We start from the raw sequence: 17500 nt of genomic DNA on the forward strand, positions 1-17500 counted from the left end.
TGTCCTACATCTCTGCTGCTCAACACCATCTGGACTTGACAACAAAGTGACCAGGAGCTGGACAGTCTGGCATACAGACAAACTGTCAGATTTGTGTAGTGGTGACGTGCGGTGAAGATCGCCGCCCTGCTGACTGACCTGCCGCACCCACAGGGGCATATCATGGGTGTTGCCTGAACGGTGATGCAGGTTCAACACCACAACGCTGAGGATGACTGAGAACGTCACCAGGACCATAGTGAACATCAGGTAGTTCACGATCATGGGCACGCCCAGGGACGTCTCCGGGACTTTGTCCGCCAGCAGGAGGAGGAAGACAGTGAGGGTGAGCAGGACGTTGATGGACAGGCCCATCTTCTCTCCTAAACACGGACAAACACGTGAAACATGTCAAACGTGAGCTTAGATGTTTATGAACAGATAATGGTTGCACTAAAGGATCTGGAACCCAGGTCTCTCTTGGACGCAAGGCGCCGGTGGGCGTGGCGATGGGGGCGTGGCGATGGGGGCGTGGCGATGGGGGCGTGGCGATGGCGTCTCACCTGCGTCGGGCGGTAGATAAAAGTTAAAGATGGCGATGATGGTGATGAGGATACAGGGCAGGATGATATTGACGATGTAGTACATGGACTTCCTCTCAATGATCAGGTAGAAGGTGATGTCCTCATAGAAGTCTTCCTTCTTCACATTCTTCTTGGTCACCTTGTGACGAATAGTCCACTCACCGCTCTCTGTGGGCATGGGAAGTCATTAAGGGAGAAGATACTCTATGTGTGTGTGTGTGTGTGTGTGTGTGTGTGTGTGTATTTTGTATTCACAGTATTTTCACAGTAAAAGGCCATTTGTTTTCATTTTCACTTTAAATGACAGGTCAGGCTCACTCCCAGATCTAGGATTTACGTTTCAGATGCCTGTCTGTGTATCTAATAGCGAGGCAGTGACCCTTTGAATAATCTAGCCTTGTTCTTCCTCTAGCTGGAAGTGTACGTACATAAACAATGTCTTGCTGGCAGACATGAAAGGCTACAGACATGAGTGCGATGCTGAAAGCTGGCCAGGTGCGAGCGTACCGCTGAAGAGTGTGTCATAGAGGATCTCTCGGATCTCCTGGCCTTTCTCGTCCAGGGCGTGCTGAAGATCCACTTCAGAGGAGTCGTAGGTATATGAGCGGAAGATCATTGTGCAATTCTGCCAATCGAAGGGAAAATATGCCACCTGGAAAGTGAAGAGTTTGTGAGCGAGATGGACAAACTGTGTGTGTGTGTGTGTGTGTGTGTGTGTGTGTGTGTGTGTGTGTGTGTGTGTGTGAGTGTGTGTGTGTGTGTGAGTGTGTGTGAGTGTGAGTGTGAGTGTGTGTGCGTGTGTGTGTGTGTGTGTGTGTGCGTGTGTGTGTGTGTGTGTGTGAGTGTGTGTGTGTGAGTGTGTGTGTGTGTGTGTGAGTGTGTGTGTGCGTGTGTGTGTGTGTGCGTGTGTGTGTGCATGCGCTTATGCGTGCGCGATCACATCTGTGATCACACGGCATGCCTTCCTCTGGAATGTATCATTTAATCTCTCAGATTATGTTTAATTTATATCTCTTCTATTATATTTTATTCCCTCTTTCTCATATGTACACAGAAAAACACACACATACTCACAGTACACAACAAAACAAAAACAAGAATAAAAGGTGAAAAGTTCAGAATGTAGCAGGAAAGTGTGTGTGAGAGACAGAAGTGAGAGAGAGAGCACGAACCGGGCTGTAATGTGCAGATAAAGGAGGAGAGGAAGTCTAATTCTTAACAACATCCAACCAAACAAACACCATTTATACAAATGAGCCAAAGTGAAAAGTAACTTAAATGAAGCTTGCAAATACAGTTCGTGCATAGTTAACAGAAGTCTTTTGCATTGTACAACTTTTCCCCCACAGTGTGTTGTGGATTACCGCGACGTTTATTGGAACATACAGTTCCGTCTGTGAACATTTCCTCAGTGATACATTTTTGGAGGTTGGAGTTTGGCTCTGTAATCCAGCACATTGGATTTGGAATGAAACAGTGATTATAATGCTAAAGTGCAGAATGCAGCTTTGTTTCAAAGTCGGTACTTACACCAATCAACTAGAACATTAAAACAACCTACTACTACTACCACTACAACAACAACAACAACTACTACTACAACTATTACTAATAATAATAATGACAATAAAATTATAAGACTTTATATAGCGCCTTTCACATACCTAAGGATGCCTAAATATTGTGTAGGTCTCTACACATTGTGTAGGTCTCTGCTTCCAACAACTGACTATTCACTGGCTGACTAATGTATCCCACCCTTGACAGGTGCTATTGTAACGAGATAATCAATGTCATTCACTTAAACTGTCAGTGTCTTTAATGATGGGGCTGATTTTTTAGGCGCCCCGTTTAAGGGCATCATAAGAAGCTGAGTAAATTAACATTATCTGAAATAAAGCAGTCATGTCTGGCATTCTGATTGGCAGTCTTCTGTAGTTGAGCCAATCTCTGAGTGTCCTCCCTGCTGGCATTCTGCCAGGTCTGTGTTACAGCCATTTCCAGCTCCTGCTTTTGTCTTGATTCTTTACACAACGTTTCAGGCATTTTGATTGGATCTCCGGGCATGTGGCTGAATTTGATTGGCTCTGAACAGACGAGACGCTTCTGTTCACTTCGACTGAACCTTCTTCTGCTATTTGCAGCCACGTCACCCCCCGTGGGTTTGAGAAGAGGATCATGAAGACGGCCCTCCCTACAGCTCAAGCTCATTACTGTCTCTCCTACCCAGTGCACTTTCTCCCAGGCTGTGTCTGGAATAGCCCTTGACATACTACTTGCGTACTGTGCCCCAAATCAGTATGCCATATGCAGTCTGTGACCAAAATACATTTTAAATACCCAGATGATGTAACAGTCTAGCCAAAAATTCCAGTATGTGACCACTGCTATGTTTGTGACGTACTGCACCCCGTCATGCAATGGTGGTGGAATTTGTTTCACAAGTGGGTGGTACCTACACAAATCACATGACTTCGTAGTTTAGCTTGGATCTGTCTCAAACTGGATACAGTACTGCATACTACTACGGGGTCTAGTATGCTAGTATTACTAGTAGGTTATTAGTAGCCTATGTAGTAGGCTATTTTGAACATGGCCCCAGAACATTATAGGGTCTCTGTGTTTTGTTTAAACTGACTTTATCTCATCCCTGTCCTTGCATGTATACATTAATCGGTAGTCCACTGTAAAAATTAGTAATGTGGTCAAAGCTGCAAGTCTGGCCTTCCTGGTCATTACATTTGCACATTCTGTGGTTAGTGTGGAGGCCACCGTACCTTAACCACACAGGAGTGACATGTGGAGGCCACCGTACCTTATTCCCACAGGAGGAGCGTGTGGAGGCCACCGTACCTTAACCCCACAGGAGGTGCGTGTGGAGGCCACCATAGCTTAATCCCACAGGAGGGGTGTGTGGAGGCCACCGTACCTTAACCCCACAGGAGGGGCGTGTGGAGGCCACCGTACCTTAACCCCACATGAGGAGCATGTGCAGGCCACCATACTTTAACCTAACAGGAGGAGTGTGTGGAGGCCACCGTACCTTAACCCCACAGGAGGAGCGATACAAAGCAGGAGGAGTCCACGTCACTCGACCATCACTATACACCTGGGCATGGACGAATAGAGCCACATCGAACACACCATCATTACTGTGTGGGCACACACACACACACACACACACAAAGAAAAATGTCAATATTCTGTGACCACTACAGTTCTTAATATACTAGACACAAGTATCGAAAAACAAAATGCTTGAACAAGCTTGTACGGCTTATATGATTTACATTACCACTGCGCTTCAATATGAGTAGTATAAAAAATGTTGTACAAACTGTAACGATCTGCGCTGGGCAGAACATGGAGACGGACACAAACGCGGAGGAGAGCGAGATTTAATACAGGAAATTCCAAAAGCAGAGTCGTAGTGGCAGGCAGGGGTCATAACGGGAAGGCAGTCCATACAAGAAATAACAACAGACATACTCGGACAGATAAACCAAACACGACGGGGAAACACGGAACAGGCAGGAATGCAGGCAGCGGAAACAATACTCACAACGAACAGATATACCAAAGCACAAGGCACGAAGTAGACAAAATCACGGATACTGGACTGGGGAAATACTGGGACTTTATACAAAGAAACTAACTAGGGACAGGTGATGGCAATGACACTGGGGCGTGGCAACAAACAAGGAAACACAAAGACAAACGAGCAGGGCGGGACAAAACAGGCAGGGAACACGGACATGAGGGAACCCAGAGTGACAGCTACGAGAGGGGGCGTTGCCCTACGTGACAGAAACACAGATTCAATTAACAGAAGGAAGAACCCTCGAAGGATTTAGAAATGTCCTCATTATAAAACATGCTGAGAAACTCACAAACGATTCTGAACTTTCCAGCTTGAGCTTATGTATAGGACCACTAATGGTCAGTCCGGACTGCTTCTGAGCATGCCCAGATCCACCCCCTGCTTTCTTCAGGAAGACCCTTTTAACATTCTGCTGCCTCCTGTCGAAAAGTGTTGAACGAACGAGTTGAACATGGAACGTTCTTCCACTTTCATGCCGTATTTGCAAAACTACATTAACCTGCAGAACGAGGTCAGTTTGACAAGCTCCCATAAAAATACTGACGCAATGCTACCTGGATCCGGGCAGCGACATCATCATTGATGTCTTGGCTCCTAACTTCATCATTCTTGATTTGAAATGATATATGGTCTTTAAGGTTAAAGTACAGAATATAATTTCTAATTCAATGGTATTTTCATGTGTACTGATCGAAGGATTTAGGAATAATAGTCCTTTTATGCAGTCTAAGCACTCTATGCATTCTCAATATGATTCCTGATATGGTTAATAAAGGCATTTTTGCCCAGAAAATCTATATGCTTTACTTGTTTGTTTTGGGTCTCCGTTCTGAGGTCAAGCACTATCCACAATCTAAAGCGTCTAAATCTAAAGCATTTGTTGATCTGGTTCTAGAACCCAGACAGCAGAATTCAGTCACTTCAGAATTCATCCTCATGCTTCTGCCAGCAGTCACATCAGCAATAAAGACGAGAGATTTCAAACAGTAAGTGCTGGGCGTGCTTCTATCTTGCTTGTGTTATTCAGTACACATTGATAGCAGGTTACTGTATGTACCTTAGAGGAGCAGACAACACGTGCAGATTAAATCAGGCAAAGGTTAATCTGAAGTGTCAAATGACCAGGTGTAGTGGGTAGAGCAGCAGACGTAAGACAGAGGTAACGGCTTGGTGTCTGCCTCAGGTTCCTGCTGGCAGAGCCTGACACAGCTACTGCTCACCACGGAACTGCATACAGGCCTGACGTGTTTAATATTTTACCTTCATTTGGACTGACCTCCTCATGATCACTTTTCAGACACTTATTTGGTCTTTGTTCACAGATTAACACACTCTATATGCAAATACTGACCATACATACGGTCGGGTTCTAGATCACCTGTACAGTCAGACTCTCGATCTACTGTACAGTCAGTCTCTAGATCTTTCTGTCCTGTCAGCAAATGCAATGCAATGCCAAGAAGAAAAAAAAAACAACTAGCCAATTTGAATATTATTTATGTTCCACTAAAAAGGTGGCACTGTCTGTATAAAGGGTTTTGCATCCAGTCCAGAAATAAATACTTTTGCATGAAAGCTGGCCTCCTGCACCTCACCACCAAAGCCAACGTTTCATTTAAAACTCATTGTGACAGCTTGCTGGGTAGAACAACATAACCTGTGCCACTGCTGAATTACTTAAATTGCACTGGAAGTGATTTTGTTGTTTGGAGTTCTCTATGGGTTCTGACCCATACCAAGTCTCTGAAGATCTCTATGGGTTCAGACCTACACCAGGTCTCTGAATATCTCTATGGGTTCAGATCCATACCAGGTCTCTGGAGAACTCTATGGGCTCAGACCCATACCAGGTCTCTGGAGAACTCTATGGGCTCAGATCCATACCAGGTCTCTGGAGAACTCAATGGGCTCAGACCCATACCAGGTCTCTGCCAGGATGTGGTAGCCAAGTGACTTTGAGTACCATAATCAGTATGGGACACTGAAACTATTCAGACCATGAAAGAAAAGTAATTGACCCAGACTTTAATCCCTGCAGAAATTAATCCCTGTTCTAATGCGCCTGATTGAAATCAGTAAGAGTTTGATATTGACCTGAGGAGACATGGGGGTAACAAGAACTGTGTAGCGCGGGGACAGTGAAAAAGTCCCTCTACTGAGTTCATATTACCAGTGCGGGTTGACTCAGTTAAGACAGGTTGAAATTAGTGACCATCCTACCACAGGACAGGCTTCTAAACATCGTTAAAACAAATACGGCCTCTATTCTCAAACACCTTTTTTTATGATAATACACAACGACTATTCTTTAACTGGGGAGTGGGGGAAGAGCTAGTCACATGTTTGTCTTCAAGCTAGAGACGCTGTGTAGTTCTTCTTTGCAGGTAATGGTGCTTGACGCTGAGAGCAGCGGGGCAGGAGGCAGCAGTCATCAGGGCAGCTGTGGAGAGCAGCGTTTCTCCGCCGTCGCTGTGGGACGTGTGGGAGACACTGAGCGTCTAGGAGGCCCAGCGTGGACCCAACCTGGAAAGCCCTGCTGCTTAATTGGCTATAATTCTGGTATGAAGTAATTTACTGCAGAGTTAATGGAAGTCTGTCTGCCGCTACACAGCATCTAGGCCAGGAAACTACTGTGTGTTGTGTGTGTGTGTGTGAGAGAGAGAGAGAGAGAGAGAGAGAGAGAGAGAGAGAGAGAGAGAGAGAGAGAGAGAGAGAGAGGAAAATGCCTGTATCTGTATAATCCCACCCCGCCCACAGACAACTGAACTCCTACCTGCTCGTCTGCCTTGGGGAAGCAACAGACTACACAGCTACACACTCACTTGTTGATAAGAACGATGTCTGGAAGCCAAATTTTCTTTGAGGGAATTCTAAGTATTTCAATCCCATCATGCTCTTTGGGATTCCAGGTCAACCGGTGATCCTTCCACTCCTGCAACGTACGGTACAAACATACATATGGATGACAACCCGACTGTAGACCAGGTCTTTTCAGAACAAGGTGCCTGATAATATATACTATATTAATATAGTAATATCCCATCAGAGCGCTGCACACCCAATCTCACTGGGAACAAAACCATCAGGAAACAAAGAGCGATGAGCTGGAAATGAGAAATCTAACCAGTTCATTTCATCACATTCATTTCAAATCTCCCCCCCCCTCCTTCTCCATTAATTATACTGGATGCAATTTCTCTGTGCATTTGTCCATGAGTAATATCTGGGGCATTTGCATAATTTTTCATTTTGCATAATTTGTTCTTTATTGTCTCCAGTGTTCGTTGCTTGAACATAATGGATGTGAACGCGTTAACGTTCTGGCCTGGTAAGCTGTTGTGGTCCAGAACCCCAGCACTTCACAGCCTTCACAAACGAGGCTTTCTGAACCGGAGACCCCAGTGAGCCGCAGGCCGGGCGACACCAGCACTCACCATGTTCATGATTACGAAGGTGTTCATCTCTTCGTTCTTCATGTTCTGTGGACACACACACACACACACACACACACACACACACACGTAGGAGTATCAGTCAGATTAGCAGCAGATTCTGTCCTCTGTACAACTTTGGACGATGTTTTTTAACAAAATCACCGCGGTTGCTTTAAAACAGCAGTCATAAATGCATTGTCATCTAGAATTAGGTCCAGAGCTAATCGCTACTCAACTCTGTCACAGTGTGTCCCAGCTTTGGGAATTTGCCAGCATTATGTGTAATACATTTTATCATAACATTCACAATAGAAGATTTGTTGATTTGAAATGTGAACTTTTGGCCCAGAGACCCAGAACGCATCCATGTTGGCGAGGTCAGGGTGTAACTGAGCAGAGAGAGGTGTCTCGTAAGGAACAGGAGCAACTGGGAATGCTGTCCCCATAATGCCATGTGAGCCGGTGCCAGTGTCTGAGGTAGCTGATGAGAATGTGGACTCGGGGGAGGTGCGGCGCGAGGCCCGGCTATTTAAAACTGGACGAGGAATGCAGAAGAGACAGCTGCTCCGGTCCCCAGCACACGACACGCAATGGCCATGTGTGTGTGTGTGTGTGTGTGTGTGTTTGGGGGGGGGGCAACGGAAGCCTAAATGAGAAACAAATGGCTATGCATCACGCAAACATGACTCTCTCCTGAATTCACCAACATTAGAATATGATTAAAATAGCCAGGAGATTCAGTTGTCATAACTAAAAATATGATTACTACCAGCTTCGTACATCTAAAGCCAGAGTTCGTAGAGACTTTAGTACACGTAGTTCCAAAAATATTATCAGTTATTCCACTAGATCATTCACACCCACCAGAGAAAGAGACTGAATGTCACAGTGATTCCCTGTCAATGTGTGTATTTCTATACACACAAAAGTGTTTTTTAGGTGTCTGGTTATTAATGTCCACTAAAAGGAAATAAAGGATAATGTGACTTAGATTACTTACAGTATTTACCCTCCCACTTATGTATGCATGCACACACACACACACACACACACACACACACACACACACACACACACACACACACACACACACACACACACACACACACACACACACACACACACACACACACACAAGTTAGTGCAATTAACCCAGGATTTTAAATACATACAATTCATTATTATTATTAGAACACTATCATTGGACCACAACAAATGATTACATTTGGTGCTGTAAAGTTATAAAATAATCAGCTTTTACCGGCGTACTGTATTATCAAGCCAAGTTAATGAGGCTCATATGACCTGACCGTGATGTTTCTCTCTACGTCTGTATGTGAAGCCCGCACACGTGCACAAGGACACCTGTGGGAGGCGTGAATGTGAGCGTACCAGACTCATGAAGGAGGACAGGATCATGCCGATCCTCACCACCACCCTGTCCTGCGGCCGCTTGGCTGGACGCACTTTGGGGTTGTACTTGCTGAAAAGCTTGTTCATTAACTCCTGCTCTGCCTCCGTGGCCCCTGAGAGAGAAACACCCCAGTCTCGTCAGAAATAAACATTCTCCATTTGAATAGATTTCATTTCTTTTGAGAAAAGACAACACAGTCCTAGATTTTGTGTTCAGTGGTCTACGATAGAACATGTGTGGATATTTATGTCAAAAACCATGAGGTCCAGATGCTAAAGATTTTCAGCGGTCCATTTAACACCTATATGTGTTGACTCTAATCCTCACTTACATTAACTGTTCAACACCTGTGACTACAAAATCCACAGTCAGAGAATAGATCACTGGTGGAGCTACAGACATCTAGATTGTTTTCACTGAACATGACATCAGAATATGAATTAAACATTTTTTTTTCCAATGATGATTCCATATTACACTTCCTAATAAATATGCTAATCAATAAGCTTTGATTGGCCAGAGAGCTGGGGCACAGGCCCTCCTCTAAACTCCCATGCCCTCCAGCACACGCTGTTCTGATCTGAGGCTCCATGAATGCCGATGTGCCTGGTGTTTGTGTGCATCCGTCCCAATCTCCTGCCGTGGAAGGTTAGGGGTTTTCATAAGAGGTGGCCTTGCTCCCCCCACATCCATCAAATCCTCCCAGAGCTGCAGGCCCTCCAGCAGCAACACTGACAATAACAAACGACAGGCCTCACCCTGCGTACCATCTCCATTAGCAAACCACCAAGAGGAGCCGCTGCTGCATCCTGGCACATCAGACGCGGTGTTTTCAGCTACGATCTGGGGACATGCGTGGGCAAAGGGCCTTTTTGGCTTGTGGGGGCACAGAATGGACTTGGAATGTAAGTAAAATTGAGGTTCAGGAATAGAAAAACTCTCAAAACTTTACAAAACCAACAGGGGAGAAATTAGCAGAAGAAAGAACATGGAAATGGTTTCAGTTGACGAGCCAGTGTTTGGAAATGAACGAGGCCTTCTGGAGGAATGCCATCTGTTACCACAGCTTTCCTCTCAAACGCTCTGCTCGGAGGTGGACAAATCATTACTGCGATTAACCTCTCTAAAACACCTCTAAATTACCTCCTCTTTTAAATAGTTGCTGATTCTGAATTTAAGTTAATCAACTAATTTCCTCTGGGCACGTTTCAAAGTCAGCAAAAAAGAAGAGAATATAAAATAAAAAGTTATGCATGCTTAAATCAAAAGGTTCTAAGTGCAACTATTTTGGTGGTTGTTGTGTTTCTCGAGGGATTGGTATAGTATAGTGGGTAAAAACACTGCGTCTCCTATGGGGGTTTAAACATATATCAATAGGCTATATATCAATAAGAGTCCTTGGGCAATATTCCTAACACTACACTCACCTGTTTCTGTAACAAGTCTGAAATTGTATGTCTGCCAAATGCGAAAAATGTCATTTAAAATGTAAACGAAACTAGGGAGCATACTTTCCCAAACACTGAATTCAAACAAAATTTAGTTTGCTGCTGACTCAGAGTGATTCAACAGACTTTCTAGAACAGTCGGTAGCCCTAAACCGACATACAGAAAAGTTTTATTCTGTATTTCATTTTTGTACGCGGAAAAACGTAAACAGTAAACATTTGTGAATGCTTTAAAGAGTGTAGAGTTGTATCAAATAAATCAGTCCAATTCTAATTTAGTGAAACCAAGCCAAGTCCATCTTGGCATGGAAAACGGAAAATGACAATTCGAACGGTAGTTTGGAAAACTTAAATTTCTAGGCATTAAAGTATCTAGTATCTAATTTAACCGACTTCATACCATAAACAAACGCACATCACGGTCGCTGAACACGAGTTCGTGGTCTCTTCTCGTAAAATAACGGTGAGACACGACAACTTACCTCCGCTTACGCACAGCGCGTACACGCAGCAGGTGAGCAGGACCCAGTGCTGGGCCTTCATCGTGACCCGGTTCGAAACACTATAATATTCTCATTTACGCGAAGTAAACTTTAATGAATGTCCGTTTCCTTTTGGAGAGTTGTCTTGTGTTTAGCAGCCGCAGCCGGCGGTGTCAGTATAGGGAAGAGTCTTGCGCCCCTCAGCGAAGCCCACAGCCCAGCGCCCCCGACCCGCACCACAAACGGCAGCAGGGCTTATGGTTTATGAAGACCCTGCAACCAGTTACCAGAGAAATGTATATTTCTGTATACTACTACAACAACTAATAGCCTACTAGTAGTAAAACTAATAAATATTATAATTATTCCCACACGACGGTTTTGGTCGAATTAGGTCTGTCTGATCGATATGTAACTAGTAAGTGTTTCCGTTTTTAGCTAGAGATTAATTACATCAGGCTGCAGGAACAGTTCATATAATAGTGTAAAGCTGTACGAAGCTGTACCATACACGTGTGCCATATACTTGTGAATTATCTTTAAAGGCGGTGAAATGGCTTCATCTCATTTATCACAGCCAAGTGACTGACTTGCACCACGGCCGATTCTGTAAAGAATAATTTAGATGTTGTATGTATGTCTTACTTTTATGTGTAATTTACGAAAAGTTATTTAAAACGACGTAAATTTGTCAATTTTACTTATTGTGTGTGTGTGTGTGAGAGAGAGAGACAGAGAGAGAGAGAGAGAGAAAGAAAGAGAAATTTATTGTTTTATTATGTGACTCCCTACGTTTCAGGTTTTAAGGCTTAGCAATAGCTGAATGATGTAAAAATGGCTTAGCTTAATAGCAATTAGTTCTAGAATCTAACATTTTTACACGAATCTATAAAACTGCAATTAATGAATAATTGAATACTGAATAGTTATGAATAGTTTAATGAATAATTTTGTTCTATGCACAGCAAGGTTTTATCTAAGAGTGAGAGTGGACATATTTTTGCTTTATACCGAACTTTACTATTGCGGATGTCACTATTGCAGTTAAGTCAGGACACATGTGAAACTTCACATCAGATTGGTGATTCATCCAAATGATTCATTTTACCTCCAACTCCTTGCTGCATTTGTCTCCCCAATTAATTGTTTCTCCACAGTTTCCTTTTAATTATTTTTCGTCTTGTTTCTGTGAAAGGGAGTGCAGAAACACCCGCCATAGCAGATTGCTCAGATTCCATTTTGGTACCCAGGTCTGTGTTTAAAATAGCGAACTACATACATACTGACTGGCCCCAAATCATGCAGCATGCAGTATACATCCAATTTTTATTTAGAGTATGTGAAAGATATTTCCGCCGAATATTCCAGTATGCAACCAGAGATATATTTATGGTGCACTGCACACATGTAGCGGTGACGGAAAATCTTTCCCAAACGAACAGGGACCTCATAGATCTGCTTTTGTGGAAATACTGCATACTATTCTGCATACTACTACGAGGACCAGTATCCTATATACAGTATGTACTGATTGCAGTATGCAGTAAGCAGTAGCTATGCAGTAGCCTGTTTTGAACAGAGCTGCACCACAGGCCCCGAGACAGAGAGATGGGGGGGGGGGGGGGGGGGCACAGCAAGGGTCCCAGGATGTTGTGTGCTTCCTCGCAGACTGTAAATTACATGTAAATGAATGTTTATCGTTTGAGAGTGTTTATTTGGTGCGTTGTGTTTAGTTTACTTTCCTGCCTCCCTTATTTTCCTCTCTTAGCACCTTTTAAAGCAGCAGCCTATTCATGGTGTGTTTTATTTACATTTCTCTATTTCAAGTGTGCTTAGAAGATATTTTGATATTTTATTTCGTGTGGTAGTTTGAGAGTGGTGTTTGTTGATTAGTTGATTAGTTGGTGAGGGCCACAGCTGAGAGAATGTGTAATGTGTGAGCTTTGAAATGGCTTTGTTTCATATGGTGTACACCCCTCTGTAAATAACGAGAAAGTCTCAGGTGATAGGTGTGGTGTAATGTGAGCAATACAGCCATTTTGAAAGTAGTGTAATGTAGGGTGTGTTGGCATAACAGATATGAAGAAATGTGTGTTTTTCAGAGTTGTTTATATGTAATATTTTAACAACTTTGCGATTCTGTAGTATTCTGGCTCACAGGTGCTAATGTGATGGCAGACCAACTTACTCATTCACCTGAATTATTTACCTTAGTGCCATTATCTTGAAAATTAGTGTAAAATACAATGAACAAGGCTTAACGTTGAGAATTATACCACTGTTGAAGATGGCCGACACCTTTAGAGAGCAGTGTAAGGAGGTAAGGAAATGTCATCTTCCTCTGTCATGTGGAGATACAGCACTGTGGCTAGAATGGTGGCTGAATCGGTGTTAATTATGGAGGACTTACTGTTTGGCACAGGTGAAGGTCCAGCAATACCAAAAGGCTTTAAAAAACATATGCCACTCCGCTAATGCTCGTCAGTGGAGGTGCAGACCACTCAAGCTCTGTTCTCATTCATTTATGACCCACTATCGCCCCCTTTTGGTTCGCAGCCAATTTAATTCTCATAGAAGGCAACCTGCAATTAACTACTCATAACCGGCATACATTGTCCAGTCATGCTGTTGGCATGTAAATAAATGTCATGTGCTAAAAATCAAATTAGCCCATACGGTTCCTTAAGTGATCAGACACTTGGGTGGAATATAAAGCATAACCAATAATATCAGAGTGATTAAAAGATGTGCACAGAAGCAGACTTAGAACGTCAAGCTAGAAACTAAACACCAATAGGCATAGTTTTTACAATCATACAAATATATTAGTTTTATTCAATAATATCCAATAATATGTCTCCCTCAATATTTGTGTAAGATATTATAGAAATAGATACAGTCTATTGCAAATGCAGGGAAAGGGTGGGTGGGGGGGGGGGGGGGGGGGGGAGTTATGGATGGGCTCATACTGACGTGTTACATATGGGTCTTTATTAGCTGTGTCCAGTAAATGTCGGTTTATGCATGCGTATAGAGTACTGTGTCTTCCAGGATTCTTCATTCATGTCATGTTGCCTCGGGCATCATTGATCGGTCTTCAGATGGGCATTGTGTCGAAGCTCTCCTTCCGTCTCAGTCCAGGATGTGGTGTTAGCTGTTCATGGGTGTTGGTGAGGAGGGTCTACCACTCCATACATGTCTCCACTGACATAGTCCCCCTTTTGCTGTTCCGTGATATAAAAATAGCATCGTTGCAGTTCTGACTGGAAGACTGTTGAAGTCTCGTCGTTTGGAAGACAGGAGAGCAAACAAGTGATACTGCTCATTTTTGGAAGACTTCATAACAATAATTTCATCCATGCAGAACATACAAAAACCTTCCAGGATTCTTTCGATCAGGTTACGCCACACACATGGCTATAAAATGTCTGTGTGTTTCACTCTGTTTGTGTAAGACAGTGATTAACCAAAACAGGCAGTCCATGTTGCTGCAAGATATTTGAGTAGATGGCCCTTGAAAGTCAAAGGTCATAAGCTCTGTTACCATGTCAACATATTAGCTGATTTATCATTAGACATTAATTTTTTTTTTCCCATTATTAGTCAGGGTGCAGGGGCTTATATTCACATCAATACTTTTGTCAATGATTAAAACCTAATCAGACCTCCACAAAAACAAACAAACAAACAAAAAACGTAAAAAAGTCAAACCAAAATGTGAGAATGTGCTTATCACTGGCATGACAGGATTAGATTAACTGCATCAATAATCATCCTCACACTTTTAGAACATATCCAAATGACTCACGTGATGGTAAACATGGCTGAGACTTCATTTTATCCTTTAACATGCTGACGTAAATCCATGAAAGATTTTCAAAACGTGAAAGAAACTGAAAAACCTCTACTGACTAATCTTAAACAGAATAAACACCAAGGACTGAATGCAGTAGCGCCCAGAGAACAGTCCTCACACACCGGCTCCTGCCTTCACCTAGAAGCTGAGCACGATAACGAAAGTGTGCAAGCAGCCACTTTAACCGTTCAGTTAAATACGAGTGATTACAAAATAACAGGATTTGAAGTCTATCTTCAAGTTTGATTCAGCACAGCTGCTGTAGATGCTGGGAGCCTCCACTGTTAAAGGTCACCTTGGCCACCCATATCTCATGAGCTCGTGCAAAGCCGCCGGCTAAGCAGGGCAGATGTCTCTGCATTTGAAATGTAGCCGGGGTCTCTCCTGAACACACCCTCCCAAACACACACGGGCTTACGGGAGGAATCGGAGGGGTGAGGGCAGGGTGAGCATGGTGGCTCGGGCTGGAGGGAGCAGGGCTGGAGGGGAATCACCCTCTGCTCAGACCACACACACACACACACACACACACACACACACACACACACACACACACACACACACACACACACACACACACACACACACACACACACACGTTCTTTCTGTCTCCACAATGCACTTGTAGGTGGGCTGTTCATTTTCCCTCTGTCGAGAGTATGTGTCTCATGTACTACATTTAACTTGCTCTCTCTCTCTCTCTCTCTCTCTCTCTCTCTCTCTCTCTCTCTCTCCATCTGTCTATCTCTCTCTCGCTCTTCCTCTCACTCTCTCCATCTCTCTCTCACTGTCTCTCTCTCCCATTTTCACACTCTCATGCTATCCTTCTTATCAACTCATATATACACCCAGGTACTTTTCAGCACACTTTGCCATCATGCGCAGGTTATAATTGAGTAATTCTTCGTGTCAAAAATACAAAGGATTCTGGAGTGAGATGGGAGGATGGCAGACTACAAAACCACGAAGCATCCAAGCGCATCCAAGCACACCTGTCACCTTGACACCTGTCACCTTGACACCTGTCACCTTGACACCTGTCACCTTGACACCTGTCTCAACACGTCTGCTTTAAGGTGACCTTCGCTGTAAATTTAGCACTTGAGAGCTAATGCTAACACAAAGCGTGAGGGTAATAGGTACCGGGTCCAGAAAACACCACCCACAGCACTACCCAAATCCCCCCCCCCCACTTGTGCTGAGGGGTTTTTATGCACAGAAGCTTTGCTTGACAAAGCCAAACCGAGGTGTGAATGTAAAGTAACAGCGAGGCACGAGGTACTTCCACATTCCCCTCAGCAGGTAGGAGGGAATCGCAGCTGGCACAACATTTTTTCACAATGATCTATAAATGCAGCCGAATAGTTTTATCTTCCCCCAGGAGGCGGATTAAAGGGGCTAGAGGAATAGATTAAAAAATGACTTAATTAACATATAAAAAAATGACTTAATTAACAGGATTTTATAGCAATCTGAAGATTCAGGTTAGTGTCATCTCAAATTTCCTACTTATTGTAACACTTTGTTCAAGTCTTATGTTGGGCTGTAACAAATTACAAATACTTGTTTTGTGTCCTGACGTTCAGGATATTTATTTAATGTAGATATACTGGGCCAAAAAAAAGTCTTGAAAACCATCAGCAAAAGCCTCGCAGTGCATCTGTCCATTAGCCCACGCATCAGCCGGATAGATTACGGTTGGTTATATTTGGTTGGTTATAAGTGTCAGTGATAGATGCTCAGTTTTGATTTCACTACGTTTCCTTGCTGTGTTTGTTCATCCATGTTGTTGCTTCCACACTACATTAAAAATGTGCTGTTATGCAGCCTTGATACAAAATGTACTGCTACCTAAACTGTACAGTTTAAACCAGGCCATTGAAAGCACTAATGATTCCCAGTGTGGCAAAATTAGAGCAAAGTAGACACATAGTTACTTCTTGTATTGTCTCTATGCAAAAATGAGTTTAAAATGCTTGGCTATTTTTAACGCTAACAGCCAGCACCCATATTGCCTTGAAACAGACCTGTACTTCCTCGAAATACAGGTAATATCAGTATTTAAAATGTTTTTTAAATTTACTACCTTCTCCTGCCGAACGCATGACAAGGAAGGTAAGACAAGCATCTGGATGTGACAATCAAACTGCTTCAGTTGATTCAAACTGCTAGGAGTAAAAGAAGAAACCCCATCAGCCATGTTCTTAAACCATCTCACTGAAGCCCACTGTGCTGCAGAATCACTCTATGGTTTTATTACTGGTCTATAAATCACTTACTGGTGTTGGACCAGTGTATCTAGAATTTTCAGATCAGCAGGAGCTGGTCAGTTAGTCCTGACCAAGGTAGAGGAAGATTGGAGAAGCATTCATCTATTATATTTTAGTAGCAGTGCACTTTTTCATTTTTAAATTTCTCTTATCTTTTTTCATTTTTTTAACTTTTTACCTGTTTAATGTTGAATAAAACTGATTTATATGTGCAATCGAAATTTGTTCAATTTAAATAAAATTTTAAGTGAAGCACTTTGATACTACTGGATATGGAAAGTGCTACTTAAATAAACTTGCCTTGCCTAATATCAGACAAAATGATTAAATAAGTTTATGTTTGCTTTGTGTTTTTGGCATCTAGCCATTTCCATTTTAACTGAAACTTTCTTCAGTGTAAATTCTAAATATAAGAACATTTATGCTGCATTT

At 43.0% G+C, this 17500-nt stretch overlaps 2 protein-coding genes across 2 annotated transcripts in view; both read right to left on the reverse strand.

The window, feature by feature from the left end:
- Positions 1-11114, reverse strand: part of chrnb1 (cholinergic receptor, nicotinic, beta 1 (muscle)) — an 18332-nt gene extending 7218 nt beyond the window's left edge. Inside the window, exons 1-8 of the mRNA XM_076987432.1 lie at positions 10943-11114; positions 8991-9124; positions 7599-7643; positions 6987-7096; positions 3607-3715; positions 1071-1215; positions 543-731; positions 139-362 (exon numbers count right to left, since the gene is read on the reverse strand). Of these exons, the coding sequence (XP_076843547.1) occupies positions 139-362; positions 543-731; positions 1071-1215; positions 3607-3715; positions 6987-7096; positions 7599-7643; positions 8991-9124; positions 10943-11003 (1017 nt within the window). The 5' untranslated portion in view covers positions 11004-11114. The remainder of the gene's footprint in view (positions 1-138; positions 363-542; positions 732-1070; positions 1216-3606; positions 3716-6986; positions 7097-7598; positions 7644-8990; positions 9125-10942) is intronic.
- A 4922-nt stretch (positions 11115-16036) lies between these two features.
- fgf11a (fibroblast growth factor 11a) overlaps positions 16037-17500 on the reverse strand; it is a 70004-nt gene continuing 68540 nt past the window's right edge. The window contains exon 5 of the mRNA XM_076987431.1: positions 16037-17500. This exon is cut by the window's right edge and continues 3916 nt beyond it. The gene's annotated coding sequence lies outside the window, so the exon portion shown is untranslated.

This window comes from Brachyhypopomus gauderio, unplaced genomic scaffold, assembly GCF_052324685.1.
Source record: "Brachyhypopomus gauderio isolate BG-103 unplaced genomic scaffold, BGAUD_0.2 sc52, whole genome shotgun sequence".
Taxonomy (NCBI): domain Eukaryota; kingdom Metazoa; phylum Chordata; class Actinopteri; order Gymnotiformes; family Hypopomidae; genus Brachyhypopomus; species Brachyhypopomus gauderio.